Source organism: Leucopleurus acutus (genome assembly GCF_964270905.1).
Source record: "Leucopleurus acutus genome assembly, chromosome: 11".
In the NCBI taxonomy this organism is placed as follows: domain Eukaryota; kingdom Metazoa; phylum Chordata; class Mammalia; order Artiodactyla; family Delphinidae; genus Leucopleurus; species Leucopleurus acutus.
Window position 1 is genome coordinate 95,852,294 of NC_139152.1, and position 19,210 is coordinate 95,871,503.

A 19,210-nucleotide genomic window follows, 5' to 3' on the forward strand; every position below is an offset into this window, starting at 1 on the left:
AGAACCACTGAAAAATGTAGATGATTCTCCTTAGTTCAACTGATTGCCACATAATAAATTATGGCCTCCAACTCAGGGCAGAAATGTCAGGCAGCTATCAGTTCCTGGAATTTACCCATTTCCAAGGAAGCATTAAGATCAAGCAGTCTGAAGTAGAAAGAATATTTACCACCTTCTTCCTAGCACTAGGCAGTCCCTGGCTGCTATTTTCCAAGTGGGATACAGCAAATGTAGACATTTAAGGGGGGAAAAAAAAAAAGGTTAACATATGGATTCTACGTTAAAAGTGAATCTACATTTCCCCCAAGTTTCATGAAGAAAGGATGGGACAGAGAGAATTACAGAAAAAATGTCTAAGATTATTTCCTTGAACAAAGTCTCCAGGTACATTTACATGTTTATATATACATGTGCAGTGCACAGACTTAAGGGAAAAGTCAATGAATAATATGTAACAAGTCTTATCAGATTGAGAAGAATATATAACACTTACTAAACACATGTGACCAGAAACAGTGCCAAATGCTTATTTAACACCTGCAGCAAGCTTATAAGAGGAGAAACTGAGGGACTTCCCTGGTGGCGCAGTGGTTAAGAACCCACCTGCCAATGCAGGAGACACAGGTCAGAGCTCTGGTCTGGGAAGATCCCACATGCCGTGGAGCAACTAAGCCCGTGCGCCACAACTACTGAGCCTGAGCTCTAGAACCCGCGTGCCACAACTGCTGAGCCCACGTGCCACACTACTGAAGCCCACGCGCCTAGAGCCCATGCTCCACAACAAGAGAAGCCACTGCAATGAGAAGCCCATGCACCGCAACGAAGAGTAGCCCTCGCTCACTACAACTAGAGAAAGCCTGCACGCAGCAACGAAGACCCAACGCAGCCAAAAATAAAATAACATAAAATAAGTAAGTTTGTAAAAGAAAAAAGAGATCATCTAGTGACTAAGTGGCTAAGCCAGGAGTCACACCCAGATCAACTCCAGAGCCCTCACCAAGAGTTATATTGTTTCAAGGCACAAATAAGAACACAGGAGGAGGGGACTTTAAGAGCAGGAAAGAACTTATCTGAAAACTATGAAAAATGTTAATACACTAAAGTTAACTATGAAAAGGTTATCAGCAAAAATTCCTGTGACCCAAGAAAAATTCAATTTTCATCCCAAGGCTCTTAAGCAATCATATTTAAACTCTGCACTTAAAAGTTCACTTTACAAAGAAGCTCAAATTAAATGAACTCTGAACTCCATTTTGTACGTGCTGCCTTGCACATAATACTCAATTTTTAAACTGTTAGCCTGTTTAATTGTTCCTTAAGAGGCATTTCTATTTTGACAACCACATGGTACTTCATTACTTCAAGAGATATCAAAAGGGGCTTCCCTGGAGGTGCAGCGGTTAAGAATCGGCCTGCCAATGCAGAGGACACAGGTTTGAGCCCTGGTCCGGGAAGATCCCACATGCTGCGGAGCAACTAAGCCCGTGAGCCACAACTACTGAGCCTGCGCTCTAGAGCCCACGAGCCACAACTACTGAAGCCCGTGCACCTAGAGCCCGTGCTACGCAACAAGAGAAGCCACCGCAATGAGAATACCACGCACCGCAACGAAGAGTAGTCCCTGCTCACCGCAACTACAGAAAGCCCGCGTGCAGCAACAAAGACCCAACGCAGCCAAAAATAAATAAATAAAATAAATACATTTAATAAAAAGAAAAAGATATCAAAAGGAAATAACTGTTATTACCCTAACTGATTATATTTTACAAAGGGTAAAAGGCAACTTTACAATGGATAAATCTGGCATATAGAAACTTAACCGAAAGTGAGATTTAACATCACTGAAAATGAAACTAACATCATGAGCCTCCTGATGTGAAGCACTAAGAAAGACAAAACATCCTGCGCACAATATTTACCCTGAAGTTATTCAAGAGGAAGCAGATAAATTCAAACTGAGGGATACTCTGCAAAATAACTGGTTTCCCAAAATGTCAATGTAATGAAAGACACCTCTCCCTTCCTAAAAGAGGGCTAAGGAACTATTTCAGGGTAAAAGACATGACACCGAAATGCAATGTATTTCCTGACTGAATTCTGGATTTCAAAGTTTTTAAAGTAAGCTATAAAGGACATTATTAGAACAACTAAGGAAATATGTACAATGTGGACTACATGTTAGATAATGATAATACATCAATACTGTCATTCCTGAGTGTGACAACTGTACCGTGGTTATATGAGAGAAATGTCCTTATTCTTTAGAAATGAATGCTGAAATATTTAGGAGTAAAGTAATCCTTAAATGCTTCAACAATATATAAATGTGTGCATGTGTGTAGAGAGAAAGAGAGAGAACACAAAACTGTGGCAAAACATTCACAATTGGTGAATATGTACTATTCCTGACGATCACTGTACTATTCTTACCAAAATAAAAGGTTGAGGTGGAAAATAATTCAAGACACAAAGCTCAGGAACCTTAATGTAAACATTACCTAAAGAATTAAGACAGAATAACAGAACCATTCTCTATGGACGAAGAAAGGAAAGAGAAACGAATCAAGAAGCAGAAGTCAGGGAGTAAGATAGGAATTCAGGCCACTGCGACTCAAACCCCATCTTCCTTTCTTTATAACCCCAAGCACAAACATAGCATAGGCAGGAACCTCAACACAACCATTTCTAAAGTAAAGGCCCAGCATGCAGAAACAGTGAGTGTTCACTCACCCACCAATATTTATTAAATATATGTGTGTGTCAGACTCCATGGCAGCAACACAATAAAAATAAGAGCACAGATTCTGGAATCAGAGTGCGCAGGTTTGAATCCCAGCTCTACCAAATCCCAGCTCCACTATTTGCTATTTGTGTAACTTTTAGCAAATTACTCAATCTCTTAGTTCTTTGATATCCTCATTTTTAAAGGGAAGATAATAACAGTACTTACTTCAAAGGGCTGTTTTATGTTGTGTTTTTTTTTTGCGGTACGCGGGCCTCTCACTGTTGTGGCCTCTCCCACTGCGGAGCACAGGCTCGCCGCTCCACGGCATGTGGGATCTTCCCAGACTGGGGCACGAACCCGTGGCCCCTGCATCAGCAGCCGGACTCTCAACCACTGTGCCACCAGGGAAGCCCAGGGCTGTTTTGAAGATTAAATGACAAAATATATGTAAAATGCTAGAGTACTGCCTGTCATATATTAAACAACCCAGTAGATACTAGCTACTTTTTTGTTGTTTTTATTAGGCACTGGAGACACCAAGTCAAAGACATGGTTCCTTCCCTCAGAGATTTGCGGTCTACCTGGGGAAACAAACAGAAGAATCAATGTCCAAGGGCATGTAAATCACTGAAGTTGGAACACACCCTCACACCATACACAAAAATAAACTCAAAATAGCTTAAAAACTTAAATATAAGACATGACATCATAAAACCCCTAGAAGAGAACAGAGGCAAAACATTCTCTGATATAAACCTTACTAACATTTTCTTAGTTCAGTCTCCCAAGGCAACAGAAATAAAAGCAGAGGGCTTCCCTGGTGGCGCAGTGGTTGAGAGTCCGCTTGCGATGCAGGGGACACGGGTCCGTGCCCTGGTCCAGGAAGATCCCACATGCCGCGGAGCGGCTAGGCCCGTGAGCCATGGCCGCTGAGCCTGCGCTTCCGGAGCCTGTGCTCCGCAACGGGAGAGGCCACAACAGTGAGAGGCCCGCGTACCACAAAAAAAAAAAAGAAAGAAAAGCAGAAATAAACAAATGGGACCTAATCAAACTTACAAGCTTTTGCACAGCAAAGTAAACCATAAATAAAGTGAAAAGACGACCTACAGACTGGGAGGAAATATTCGCAAATGATGCTACCAACCAGGGCTTAATTTCCAAAATATACAAACAGCTCATACAACTCAATAACAAAAAAACAAACAACCCAATCAAAAACAGGGCAGAAGATCTAAAAAGACATTTCTCCAAAGAAGACATACAGATGGCAAACAGGCATATGAAAAGATGCTCAACATCGCTAATTATTAGAGAAGTGCAAATCAAAACTACAATGAGGTACCACCTCACACCGGCCAAAATGACCATCATTAAAAAGTCTACAAATGACAAATGGTGGAGAGGGTGCAGAGAAAAGGGAACCCTCCTACACTCTTGGTGGGAATGTAAACTGGTGCAGCCACTATGGAAAACAGTATGAAGATTCCTTAAAAAACTAAAAATAGAGTTACCCATTGATCCAGCAATCCCACTCCTGGGCATATATCCAGAGAAAACTCTAATTCGAAAAGATACATGCACCTCAACATTCACAGCAGCACTATTTACAATAGCCAAGACATGGAAGCAACCTAAATGTCCATCGAAAGATGAATGGATAAATAAGATGTGGTATATATACACAATGGAATACAACTCGTCCATAAAAAATAATGAAATAATGCCATTTGCAGCAACATGGATGAACCTAGAGATTATCATACTAACTGAAGTGAACCTAGAGATTATCATACTAACCGAAGTAAGTCAGAAAGAGAAAGACAAATACCATACGTGGTATTCACTTATATGTGGAATCTAAAATATGACACGGGGCTTCCCTGGTGGCGCAGTGGTTGAGAGTCCGCCTGCCGATGCAGGGGACGCGGGTTCGTGCCCCATTCTGGGAGGATCCCACATGCCGTGGAGCGGCTGGGCCCGTGAGCCATGGCCGCTGAGCCTGTGTGTCAGGAGCCTGTGCTCCGCAACAGGAGAGGCCACAGCGATGAGAGGCCCGTGTACCACAAAAATAAAAAAAATAAAATATGACACGAATGAACTTATTTACAAAACACAAACAGACTCACAGACACAGAAAACAAACTTGTGGCTACCAAAGGGGAAAGGAGGTGGGGGAGGGATAAATTAAAGAGTTTAGGATTAGCAGATACAAACTACTATACATGAAATAAACAAGGTCCTACTATATAGCACAATGAACTATATTCAATATCCTGTAATAAACCGTAATGGAAAAGAAAAAAAAATTTCTGTAAAGAATAAATCCACAGGACTTCCCTGGCGGTGCAGTGGTTAAGATTCCGCTTGCCAATGCAGGCGACATGGGTTCAAGCCCTGGTCCGGGAAGATCCCACATACTGCAGAGCAACTAAGCCTGCGAGCCACAACTACTGTGCCCTCGTGCCACAACTACTGAAGCCCGTGCGCCTACAGCACGTGCTCCGCAACAAGAGAAACCACCGCAATGAGAAGCCCGTGCACTGCAATGAAGAGTAGCCCCCACTCGCCGCAACTAGAGAAAGGGCGCATGCAGCAACAAAGACCCAACACAGCCAAAAATAAATAAATAAAATTAATTAATTTTAAAAAGTAAAATATTTTAAAAAAGCATAAATCCAATGCTATATTTGCATAATTTAAATAAAAGATTCAATGTCCAGAGAACAGTGTGATAAGCATTATGTAAAAGTATGCACTTACAGTAAAGGTACTATAAGAGCAGAGAGAAAGGGTGTTTAATAAAATAAAAAATAAAAAGTTTACCACAAATGGGACCAGAGCTGACTTCTGAAGAATAAGTAGTCATTTCCCATGGAAAGAGAGTGATTAACCATTCTAGAAGTTTTAAAATCTTAATGGGAAAAAGCCTGACATCAGTTGAGGTTAGGCTAACAAGAATGAAAAGTATGGCAAGAAAAAAAAGGAAGGCAGGAGCCAGATCATAAAATGGCCTGTGTGTTAGGCTGAGTTTGAACTTTATCCTGAAAGCAACGCACAGCCACACAAGACACAGACGTAGAGAAGTGATGTGCTTAAATCTCCATGTCAGAAAGATCACTTGGATAGTAAAGTGGAGGGCAAATTAAAGAGGTGGCAAGTCAAGAGGCAGGGAGACTGGTTAGAATTCTACTGCAATAATACAGAGGGATAAAAAAATATAGGCTTCAACCTGTAAGTATACAGCCAAGAAATATGAAAACATGCATTCACACAAAAACTTGGGCACAAATGGCCATAGCAGCATTAGTCATAATAGCCGACGAGTACAAACCACCCAAATGTCCATCAACTAATACACTTACTTTTAAAACGTAGTATATCCATACAATGGAATATTATTCATTCATAAAAAGGAATGAAGTACTGATATATGCTACAATACAGATGACCCCTGAAAACATTATGCTAAGTGAAAGAAGCCAGTAACAAAATAGCACACATTTTATGACTGCATTTATATGAACTGTCCAGAATGGGCAATCTATCGAATTACAGAGTAGGTTAGGGGTTATATTACAGCTGGGAGAGAAGGGAGAGGCTGAGAGGAGGGAGGGAATAGGGAATGACTGCTAATATCTATGGGGTTTCTTCGAGGGATGATGAAAATGTTCTAAAACTGTGGTGATGGTTGTACAACTCTATGAATATACTAAAACTACAAAATTGTATATTTTATTTGGGCGACTTGTATGGTATCTGAATTATATCCCAGTAAAGCTGTTTTTTTAAAAACAAAATAGGCCTAAAGTGAGGTGGTAACAGGAGGGGTCTAAGTTATTTCCCAGGTCTCTAACACAAGTAATATGAATGAAGAAATGATTTATGTTGCACTCACAGATACAGAAGATAAACAGGTGCAGGAGGTGGTGGAGGTGGGGAGAGGTAGATAAGTTTGGACATGTTAAGTTTAAGGCACCTATGGAACGAACACCCTTATGGAGATGCCCAGGAGGCAGCTGGATCAATAGGTCTAGCACATGTTAGAGGTCTGGGGTGAAGGAATTACTTAGTAATCAACAGCAAATAAGCAGTGACTGAAACCAGAGGTTTTGATGCAGAGATCCTCAAAGAATGTAGACAGTGATGAGAGCTAAAGTCTACAACCAAGACTAGAGAGACCTAGGGGGTATCAACAACGGAGAGCTAAGCAGGGAACAAGAAGCTTACCAAAGATGCTGAGAAGCAGCAGCCAAAGAGGAAGGAGGGAAGAATACGATCTTCTGCGGACAGACAGCCTTGAGAAAATAAAATCCTAAACAGTGCCAAATGCCTCAGAGGAGTCCTGCTCCTAGCAATGCCTGGCACACCGAAGGTGCTCAATAAATACCTGATGAACCAATTAATGTAGAGAAAGAAGTATTCACTGATTTGGCATATGGACAAAATAGTGACTGGTGACTTCAGTGAGACCACAGGGTACCTAAATGCAAATTCATAAAGGGTGCCTTCTTTGGGTGGGCACACAGATTGATAGGCAGGACTCAGGGTGGACTTCAGCCCCCCCACACAGATACACACACCCTCAGGCTGGCACCCATGTGCAGTGAACAACTCAGTGGATTAAGAAGTAGAAAGAGATATGGAAGTGACAACAGCAAGTATAGATCCTACTCCTTCACAACCTGTCTGAGAAGGGAAATACAGAAGCCTCTGTTACCAGAAAATTTGCCCAATTTTAAAACCTACCAGTAAACTACACCATATACTCTCATCCCCTAAATTTATGTTTTATTTATAACCTATTTAGTCATTTTAACTAAAATGTTAAAGCTTCCATTACCAAAAAGAAATTAAAACATAACCCAGATATACACATGAACAATAAAACAAAAACTAAATTCTACTGAAAACAAAGGACAAAGGCAGCAGCTACAGAACTCCCATAGGAAAAAATAAAGTCATTAAAATACCAAGTGTGGTAGCTTTAAAATATACCCACAAATTCTTTAATACTCCTCCGTGCAAAAGGTGGAAACTACTACCCCCCTCCCTTGAGTGTGGGCTGTACTTGGTGACTCTCTTCTAATGAACAGAATGTAACAGAAGTGACAATACGTGACTTCTGACATGAAATCATAAAAGGTACTGTGGCTTCCTCCTTACTCTCTCAGCTTAGTCGCTCTAGAGGGAAGCCAGCTGCCATGCTGTGACAAAACTCAAGCAGTCCTCTGGAGAAGTCCATCTGTTAAGGAACTGAGGCCTCCTGCCAACAGCCATGTGAGTGAGCCACCTTGGAAGTGGATCCACTGGCCCCAGTCAAGCCTTCAGATGACCACAGCCCCAGCAGACATTATGAGTGCAACCGCATGAGCCAGAATCACTCACTTAAAATGCTCTCAGATTCTTGAGCCACAGAAACTGTGTACAATAACATTTATTGTTGTTTCAAGCTGTTGAAACTGAGTTTTAGGATAATTTATTAGGTTGAAATACAGTCATCCCTCAGTATTCACAAGGAATTGGTTCCAGAACCTGCCACAGGTACCAAAATCTGCGGATGTTCAAGTCCCATAGTCAGCCCTCTTTACCTGTGGTCCCACATCCGAGGATTCAACCAACCACAGATGGTGCAGTAGTATACGTATTTTATTTATTTATTTATTTATTTATTTATTTATTTATTTATTTATTTAATTTATTTATTTTTGGCTGCGTTGGGTCTTCATTGCTGCACGCAGGCTTTCTCTAGTTGCAGAGAGAGGGGGTTACTCTTCTTTGTGGTGTGCGGGCTTCTCATTGCAGTGGCTTCTCTTGTTGCGGAGCATGGGCTCTAGGTGCGCGGGCTTCAGTAGTTGTGGCACACAGGCTCAGCAGTTGTGGCGCACGGGCTTAGCTACTCCGTGGCACGTGGTGTCTTCCCGGACCAGGGATCGAACCTGCGTCCCCTGCATTGGCAGGCAGATTCTTAACCATTGCGCCACCAGGGAAGTCCCAGTATATGTATTTATTGAAAAAAATCTGCGTATAAGTGAAGCTATGCAGTTCAAACCCATGTTGTTCAAGGGTCAACTGCAGATAACCAATACACTGATAAAATTTTTAAAAGCTCAGGAGTACCAGAATATTCATTTACCTTATTTTATCTACTAAGCATCTGAACACTCCTGTACCAAGCAGAATTCTCCAAACTGGCAAATATCTAATCTATATATACAAAGAGAAATAACCAGATACATGATTTCTTTTAAAAAGAAATAAATAACAAGTGAGGTGAACAGGAAACCAAGAATAATGCAAGAACTTTTACTGAGAGACCTAAGGTTTTTGTGCGGGGGGTGGGGGGAATAACTCTGAGTAAAAATTAAAGCCCTTCTTTTTAAATAAGATTACACTGTTTTAAAAGAGGTGAGAGAATGGACTTAAAATGACAAAAGGATGATATGCTTGATGTGCAATAAGAAACTAATATAAAAATAAAAGGGGGACTAACTCACCATTGTAAAGCAATTATACTCCAATAAAGACGCTAAAAAAATTTTTTTTAATAAAAAATAATAAAAGGGGGAAGAAGACATGCAATAGAATGCTAGGAAACTTTATAGAAAGGAGATTAAATCTGACGCACAACAACAAAATTTGTGGATGACTTTAGAGGAAGTTAAAAAACGGTGTTTACAAGAGATCTTTTGGGGATGCTGGAAAAGTAACACTGCCATGTGATAATGATTACACAACTCTACAAATCTGATAAAAATCACTGAGTCATACACCTCAAAAAGGCAAATTTTGCAGTATATGAATTATGCCTCAATAAAGTTGTTTTATTTTTTTAAGTGGTATTTGTTTGCTAAAACAAGGAGGGAAAATTATATTATTATGAGTTTTTCTGACTAAAGAAAGGAAGTAGCCAAGAGGAAAAGTACAGTAATTCATTCGACAGACAAGAAAATAAAAAGGCAATTTTTCATAGATTAAGAAATATTAATGTTTTCATTTCAGCCAAATAAAGGACAGTATTGTGTCTCTGCATAACTCTCTACAAACCTGGCTAGGACCACAAAATCTTACTATCTTAAGAGTAGAAAGACAATGGATTTGGAACCCTTAAATGGGGAATAAGGAGAAGGAACACTTTGACTTAATTTCCTATCCCCTAGAAGAGAGTAACAATTTATTCTGATCTCACATTATTGCATGTGCCTGAGATACAGAGATGGTACCTCCTATGAGAAGAATTTAAAGAAATTTAAAAGCAGAAAATCAAATATATAATTGTTTTTTAAAATGTATGTTAATTTCTTTACAAGCCTGATGGCAACAGTCAATTCCCTCAGTCAAAATATCCACATGGGGAATTTTTTGTTATTTTTGAAGATTAATTTGCATTGGTTCAGGGACTTTTGCAGAAGTTTCCCAAAACAGCAGTACTGTATTTTGTTTACCCCATTTGTAACTACAAACAAAGATCAAGCAAAAATGCACCTATAAACAACCACAATTCACATTTGCTTTGAGCTATGAAAATATTAACCTACTCTGACCTCCCCTGCACCAACTTCAGCGAATACCCTGGATCAAGAGTCTCAGCTTCCAAAACAGCACAGGTGTCTCTAATTTCAGACCTGCTAGTCTCCTCTCTGACTTTGGCTAAATCAGTAGCAAGCCCAGAAAATAAAAACAAAAAAACTCAAAAGTCATGTAGGTATTTCCTTTCTTCCTCCATAAAAGAATGCTCTAGCAGATACAAATGAAATAGCATGTATTAATATATAATTCTATCTCCTCTAAGTGGCTATAATAAAAGTCAAAATAGTTCAAGATAGTGATATTCACGATATTATCCATCTAGACTTGAAAAATTGTAACATCAATGAACTTTAAAGTTTATGGTACCATGCCAAACCTTTACTAGGCATTCAATAAATGTTAGTTCCTTTCTTTCCTTTCCATTAATTCTTAGAGTATTTCCATAAAACAGTTCCTGCTCATTATACCCCAATATATAGCAGGAAAATAGAAAAAAGATAATTTCCTCACTGAACACCTAGATCAGACTCTGAAAATTCAGGCCACCAGATGATGATGAAGGCACTGATTTGCAAAAGTTAAACTTTACTCTCTCTACCTCCCTTCCTAGGCAGCAGTGTCAGTTCCAAGGACCATGTTCCTTCTGCTATAGGAAGTGGCTCAACTGTTTTTCCCCATAGCAATATATTAGCAGTTCCTGTTCTTTGTGACTGGAAGCCAGTCTCAAGAAGCTATTCTATTCTAAGTGCAGGTGCAGAAAGAGTTCAAAGATTGTCATCAACCCAGAGAACCCCATGCTCAAGTTCACAGGATTCTTGGTTGGAGGATTTTGGGGAGTACTGCCATTGGTTTTTTTGGCTACCAATTTCACTCTCCAAATGATCCAAGTTTCCTGCACCAATAAGCAATGGGGTCTCCACATACCTAAGATTATGGGAAACTAAAACTACATGAAACAGCACTAGTCCCTACTTTGACAGGAAATGTTCTGCCAAAAATAGGTTTGCAGAGCTGTGTGAGGCTGCCGTCTATAGCTCTTTTCTGTGGGCATCTGATACAAGAGAGATACATGAGCCAAAGTCATATCTGGTGTACTTTTGTTCAGACTCTGGAGCTTAAGATAGGAATACAAGCATGCTGTGTCAAAACAAACTCTAGTGGTTACAGATGGACAGATTCTGTCATCAGTAACAAAATTTATAGTTGTCAGTGATGGTCTGGTTACTGTCAAGATAAGCCCTTTGATTGCATCTAGTCTACCATTCACATAAGCTACTGAATTTTAGTGACCAGAAGAATCAGCTAGCCTGTCACCTCCCACTACCCCAAGCTGGTTTACATAATGGCTCCAATACAAGAACTTCTGCCCTCTAAGGAGTGGGTCATGGTGTGTGTGTGCATGTGTGTGAATTCACGGTTCTGTTCTATGACCACCAAAATTTTAAATCGGTTGTGCTGTTTCTTGGCATTCAATACCCTCAGACAAGACACTAGATGTAGTCCACAACACTAGATAAACCATGGTGACAGACCATCATAGGGCCATGCTGAGTGTTTCCCTAAACAATAATCAAATCTGATCAATTCTATTTCAGTAGAACTGAAAATACTAACAAACACCTTAGAAAGGAGGCAGGAAAGAATAAATAAACCTGGGACCTACCTTGTTTACAATTCCCACAGACAGATGAAATTCAATTCCATGCCAACCATACCCTTCGATCACTAAAACACAAACAGAAAAATAAAAGTTCATGCAATATAAGCAGTTCTTCCAGTTCCTACAGCATATTTGGTTTCAATGGTAAGAAGCTGTTTCTTATCTGCTTTCTATCCTCTCCACGACCACAACAGTAGCTGAGTGTCACTGGCAAAAAGGCCCAGATATGTGGAGTTAAATAACAGGTAACACTGATTGAATACTTACTATATGCTAGGCACTGTTCTAAGTGCTTAAATGTACTAACTAATTTAATCCTCACAACAACCCTATGAGATACTCTTATTAACTCATTTTACATCCAAATGACAACTGGCCTATACCTCTGAAAATTGCTCTTACTTGTGTTAAGAAATGCCTCTTAAATAAATGCAGGCAATCTCAACCACGGTGGCTGGGCTGTCTCAATGGTTGATATCTATATATGTTCCATATTCATCCACTCATTATACATTTCTTAAGTCCCCATGGTGGGCTGAGCACTATAGTAGATGCTAATCATGATTTATTCTCTGCCCTTTAGGAGTTGAGAAACTAGTTGGGGAGATCAGACTAAATCCAAGAAATGGTTCAAGAAATGGAATGCCCTATTATGAGGTACACTCTCTTTGTGCAATCATTCAGTAAAAAAATGAATAACCTTTGGGAAAAGGAAAGGAAAGCTTTACAGAAGAGGTGCCTTAAAGCTGGACCTTTAAAAAAAATAATAAAATTGGCAAAGAGAGGAGAAAGGTTCTTCAGGAAAGGAAACGAGAACAAAAACATGGTGGCGGGGACAGACAGACTCTATCTGAGGTCCTTCATAATCTGATCCCATCCAGTCTGACTACCCTTTGCCTTGGCCGCTGACCTCCCTCCCCATCCCCGCTAGCCACACCAGACTTCTTCATTCTAGGATACACAATCTTTGATAGCTCCTTTGTTTCTCCTACTGCCTTGAATGTTTTCCCCACCTTTTCCCTGGTGGGTAACATTAACTAGTCCTAGTATACCGTAGGCACTCAATAAGATATAGCCATTATTGTAAATAATATTGTTTAAGATGCAAATGAAACATTTTTCTATAACCTCTTCCAATTCTCCAGAGTTAATCTACTGGCCTCTCTGCCACACCTACATGGCATTTGTCCATTTTTCCATTACAATGATAAAACATTCTACTGTCCCCAGGTTTCCTTTTTTTTTTTCTCTTACTTGTCTGAACAGGTAACATCTTTTCTACAACTCTATATACTCCAAGACCTAGCACAGTGTCTGGCATGTAATAGGTGCCCATTATATGCACTTGTTGACTGAAGGCCCGACTGACTCAAATTTACAAAATGAATAACGATAGGATTCTTCTAAAAAGTGAGCCCATTTAGTACACTTAAACAATTCAATTTGTGAAAAATCTAATGCACTTTTACATCTTCATGAATATGTCTGCTACATAATTACACCAACAATTCATGCACAAAAAAGTCAAAGTGGATTCACCAAACACTACCAGCTGACTAGTTTTTGCTTGATGACAAAATGAGGTCCTCATCCATGTCAATAGACACAGGAGAAATTAACTGAATTGACTATTTAGATATTATGGCTGGTGACCTTTCTCAGTGAACGGATGCCACAACTTTGTAGGCAGTATGTATGTTTAAATAGGTATTTATACTGGCTTGTCACGGGCGGTAGAGGTTACAAATTTAGAAGTCCAATCATAAATCCAAGGTTTATTTATAGAAACATTCCATATGGTAAGAGTTTAAAAAGGAAAACAGCAACCATTTTCTTTGCCGAAAACAAAAGGTAGCAGAGCACCAAAGGACCAGACCTCCTCTTTTTTTTTTGGCGGTACGCGGGCCTCTCACTGTTGTGGCTTCTCCCGTTGCGGAGCACAGGCTCCGGACGCGCAGGCTCAGCGGCCGTGGCTCACGGGCCTAGCCGCTCCGCGGCATGTGGGATCTTCCCGGACCGGGGCACGAACCCGTGTCCCCTGCATCGGCAGGCGGACTCTCAACCACTGCGCCACCAGGGAAGCCCCAGACCTTCTCTTAACTCTGCTCTCGTCACTGCTTAAAGCAGAGGAAGAAATGCGCAGGGCAAGCAGGAGCCTCGCTGAAAATCAGTCACCCACAGCAACCGGCCTTTTGAATGTCTATGCTATTCAAGGCTTAAGTATTAATTTTATACATGTCCGTGTTCACTGAAAGCACAATTTGTGGCTTGGAACTTAAAAAAAGTGTTCTAATGCGCTAGTTTGTCCAATATTAATCGAGTCTGCCAGGTTTGAACATGCCAAGCTTAAAATACTCTCTAGATTGTTATGCAAAGGTATGAGCTCAATCCTTTATTCTCAGGAAAAGGAACTTAGGGAGAATGACTAAAGCAACAGTATTTCAATGAAAGCCATAACAGAAAAACTCAACTAAATAGTGATGAGTTACTATTTTTAAATATCTGAATAGAAATAAGATATAAGCTAATGACAGATTTCTTACAATTATTAATCTCACCTAAAATGAGATCCTGGGGTTTTAGTTCCAAGGTGTCAGAGAATGTATTTTGAAACTGATTTCTACATGAGATCATCTCATAAAAAGGTTGTTTTAGTCATCCACTGACTAAGCCCCTTCAGAATCGAAGTCTAACTTACTTTATATTGAAATAAATTATATTTTTTATATGAACAGTATTATTAGCAAAGTTTTTTTAATCTTTTACTTTATCAGCTTTAGAAAAATGCTAATAAAACCTGGAATGACTAAATTTTTATAAATAAACCTCAGAAGCTCACACATCCAGTCCCTTCGATTTCAGTTATGGAACCAGAGCGGAAGGGGTTCAATGACTTGATAACAGGAAGACTGGGACCAGAATCTGATTACCAGTCCAATTTATTTATTCTACTACATATTACTAAACACACTGTTTTATTAAGACAGAAAATGTTTTGGAAATTACAACAGAAGAAAAGTTTAAATACCTGCATTCATTCCCTGAGAAGAATTTAATAATTAGATGTGTGCCCTGAAGATTTGGAAATGCTGACCCTTAAAAACTTAGGCAGTTGGGCTTCCCTGGTGGCGCAGTGGTTGAGAGTCCACCTGCCGATGCAGGGGACACGGGTTCATGCCCCGGTCCGGGAAGATCCCACATGCCGCGGAGCGGCTGGGCCCGTGAGCCATGGCCGCTCAGCCTGCGCGTCCGGAGCCTATGCTCCGCGATGGGAGAGGCCACAACAGTGAGAGGCCCGCGTACAGAGGGAAAGAAAAAAAAAACAAAAAACTTAGGCAGTAGAAGACTATAGCAGTTATTTTCAATGCTTTTGGCTCAATAACCTGTAGAATCTTTGCTAGAAGTTTAGCTTTAAAAGGTTTTTCTTACATCCCTAAGGGTATGGGAATAATTTTTACAATCTAAGATGACATTACCCTTACCTTCTGAAATATAAACTTCCCACACACTCACACAAAAAAGCAATTTCAGGACTTCCCTGGAGGCACAGTGGTTAAGACTCAGAGCTCCCAATGCAGAGCTTCCAATCCCTGGTCAGGGAACTAAATCCCACGTGTATGCTGCAACTAAGAGTTTGCATGCCACAACTAAGGAGCCCGCCTGCCGCAACTAAGGAGCCCACCCACCGCAACTAAGGGGCCCATGTGCCACAACTAAGGAGCCCGCCTGCTGCAACTAAGACCCGATGCAAATAAATAAATAAATAAATGATAGGGCTTCCCTGGTGGCACAGTGGATAGGAATCCGCCTGCCAATGCAGGGGACACCGGTTCGAGCCCTGGTCTGGGAAGATCCCACATGCCGTGGAGCAACTAAGCCCATGCGTCACAACTACTGAGCCTGCACTCTAGAGCCCGCTCACCACAACTACTGAAGCATGCACGCTTAAGAGCCTGTGCTCTGCAACAAGAGAAGCCACCACAATGAGAAGTCTGCACACCACAACGAAGAGTAGCCCCCGCTCACCACAACTAGAGAAAGTCCGCGCACAGCAACAAAGATGCAACGCAGCCAAAAATAAATAAATTTATTTTAAAAATAACTAAATAAATGATAAGAATCAAAAGGGAAATTAGAAAATATTTAAAAAGCAATTTCATAGAATTCAGGGTCTTCTTTCAAACAAATATTTCTTCTAAACGAATTCTACTGTCTCATTTTAATTTGCAGGGAAGAGATGCAAAAAATAAAAGGAAAGTAACAAAAAAATAAAATGGAAGGGAGAAAAAGGAAAAGGAGGAAAGAAAAATCAATATAAAGGTTTGACTGTGATATCAAAAAAGGAGGAGAAAAACAATTCGCAATTAAATAAATGAACAGTGGTTTTTAAGCAATCAGCCTCTAAAAGGTATGGTTACATATCTCCTCAAACTGAACACCTAAAAAAAATATCTTAACCTCATTTTGCCTGATTCCTCTATTTGCTCTTTCTTCCACTTCCAAAGATAAGTATTAAGTGGAGTGGGCCTCCTGGAATAAGTAAGGGAGTCAGAAATGTCGGTCCATGCAGCCCCCTCGAAGTACCGGTACTGGCTGGAGTTACTAGAGTCTCAAAAGGGGAGTCGAGAAAGACCGCTGCATTCCCAGAGTGTGTCTATAACCTCCTCTAGAAGAGACTAGAAACCTGCTGCCTTTCACATGCACCAAAAGCCCTTCCCTTCCTACTATCAATTTAACTTGGATACAAAAATTACAGTTAATATAACAATTAATTAAGGTGACAAGTGGAAAAAGGAAGCAATACCATAGGTACTATATATACATATATATTATAGAGGGAGGGAGGGAATAAGTAAGACCCGGCCGGTCAACCCAGCTGCAGCATTCAGCATTCAACCTAACATATGCTTGGTAAGGCACTAGAACACAGACAATACTTTACAAATAAAAAACTAAAATCTCAAACCCTCCACTCATAAGAAGAGTTTCCAAGTCTATCAAAGCTCCCAGTTTCACCTTCCCCTGCCATCACCCCATAACAAGCAATGGAAGCATCTCCTATTTCACTGTGTATTAAGACTCAGATGTAGCTCCGGATGGGCACATATAGCTATCACGTTTTGAAACTGCAAAGCAAAATCCAGGTGTTTGAACATCTGTCCTCTTATGTGACTCTCCTAATACTGTAAGGTGGTATTGGTGGAGAGTAAACCGCAGCAAAGCCCCTATTATGAGTGGATTCACAAAGGAGTCCGTCTATCAGTGTTCTAATTATGTTTAGACCTCAAAGCTGACTCAGACACCTCCGCAGCAAGTCTTAAATAAACATGTACATTCCTATTTTCTTAAACAGAATAAAATCAATAATTCTTTTATTATTCCTTGCTTTTTTCCCATAATAAATTATTTTAATTTTTCAAAATAGGTAATACGTAACTATGGTTTTAAAAAACCTAACAGTACAATGAGCATATAGTGAAAAGTAGGTCTCTTTCCCACCCAGTCCCCTAGTACTTCTTTCCAGAAAGGATTTCAAGTTTCTTGTAAGTTAACATTTTCTTAATGATTGAATCGCTCTCCTGTGCTTACAAACGTGGCTGCAGCTGAATGACTTGGCTGGTTATCACACTACGGGAGAGAGCACATCTCCACCATCACTGAAATGGAGCGTCTGAGCGGGAGGGACCAGCCTTCAGTGTGGCATGGCACATTTGTGCCCTCCCCATACACACTCCCACTCACATGCATGCACATGAGGAGAGGGTTCTTTTGTGTATAGGTGTGGTAAAATATACATGACATAAGATTTACCATTCTAACCATTTTTAACTGTAAAATTCAGTGGCATTAAATATATTCACAATGTTGTGGAACCATCACAACTATCCACCTCCAAAACTTTTTCATCATCCCAAACAGGAACTCTGTACTCATTAGACAGTAACTCCCCATTTCCCCTCCCTCTAGCCCCCAGTAACACTATTCTACTTTCTGTCTTTATGAATTTACCTATTCAAGGTACTTCATATGAGTGGAATCATACAATTTTTGTCCTTTTGTGCCTGGCTTCTTTCACTTAGCATAATGTCTTCAAGGTTCCCATGTTGTAGATTGTTTCAGAATTTCCTTCTTTTTTAAGGCAGATTAATATCCTATCGTACGTACATAACACATTTAGTTTATCCATTCATCAGTGGAGGGACATTTAGGTTGTTTCCATCTTTTAACTATTATGAACAATGTTGCCGTGAATGTTGGTATACAAGTATCTGTTTAGGTCCCTTCTTTCAATTATTTTGGATATTTGCTTAGAAGTAGAACTGCTGTACCTATGGCAGTTCTGTGCTTAACTTTAAAAAAAATAATAAATTTATTTATTTATTTTTGGCTGCACTGGGTCTTCGTTGCTACACGCGGGCTTTCTCTAGTTGCGGCGAGCGGGGGCTACTCTTCTTTGCGGTGCGCAGGTTTCTCACTGCGATGGCTTCTCTTGTTGCGGAGCATGGGCTCTAGGCACACGGGCTTCAGTAGTTGTTGCATGCAGGCTCTGGAGTGCAAGCTCAGTCGCTGTGGCGTACAGGCTTAGTTGCTGTGTGGCATGTGGGATATTCCCGGACCAGGGATCGAACCCATGTCCCCTGCACTGGCAGGCGGATTCCTAACCACTGCGCCACCAAGGAGGGCCCCCTGTGTTTAACTTTTTGAGGAACCACAAAACTGTTTTCCATAGTGGCTGCACCATTTTACACCAGTGATACACAGGGTTCCGGTTTCTCCTCCTTGCAGTTTTTTGGTAATAGCCATCTTAATGGATGTGAAGTGGTGGTATCTCATTGTGGTTTTCATTTGCATTCAAAGGAGAGGATTCTTATGTCTACGGCTTCAAAACATTTTGCATTTGAAGGTGTTCCTATGGCACTGGTCCATCTCCACCCACAATAAGTGTCTTATCATCTGGCTCTTCATCATGGTTCTCAAGAGTCTACCCCTCATTCAGTGCACTAGACACTTCAAATCTTGCACACTATGACTACCACCATACTCCATTCTGCCTTCTCTGCACATCTTAATATTCTTTCACCTATGCTTTTTGGCTTTCTTCTCAAAAAATGTTGATCTATTTATAACCAGACACTGCCAGTTTAATCAACACACTCCTTCAATTTCTGGAAGAACTGACTACTCACAGCACTTTTGGTACTTCAAGTCTTCTCAGGAATTGTCAACAATGCTCAAAAGTTCTTTCTTGACTATCTAAGGCACTTGCTTTTCCTTTTCTTGGTTTTGCGTTCAGAACT

At 40.4% G+C, this 19,210-nt stretch overlaps 1 protein-coding gene across 1 annotated transcript in view; it reads right to left on the reverse strand.

Moving 5' to 3' along the window:
• The window catches only part of MRTFA (myocardin related transcription factor A), a gene marked incomplete at its 5' end in the record, with an annotated part of 201,702 nt that overhangs the window by 157,406 nt on the left and 25,086 nt on the right, over window positions 1–19,210 (reverse strand). The window contains one exon of the mRNA XM_082850469.1: window positions 11,916–11,977. Within this exon, the coding sequence (XP_082706595.1) occupies window positions 11,916–11,977 (62 nt within the window). The remainder of the gene's footprint in view (window positions 1–11,915; window positions 11,978–19,210) is intronic.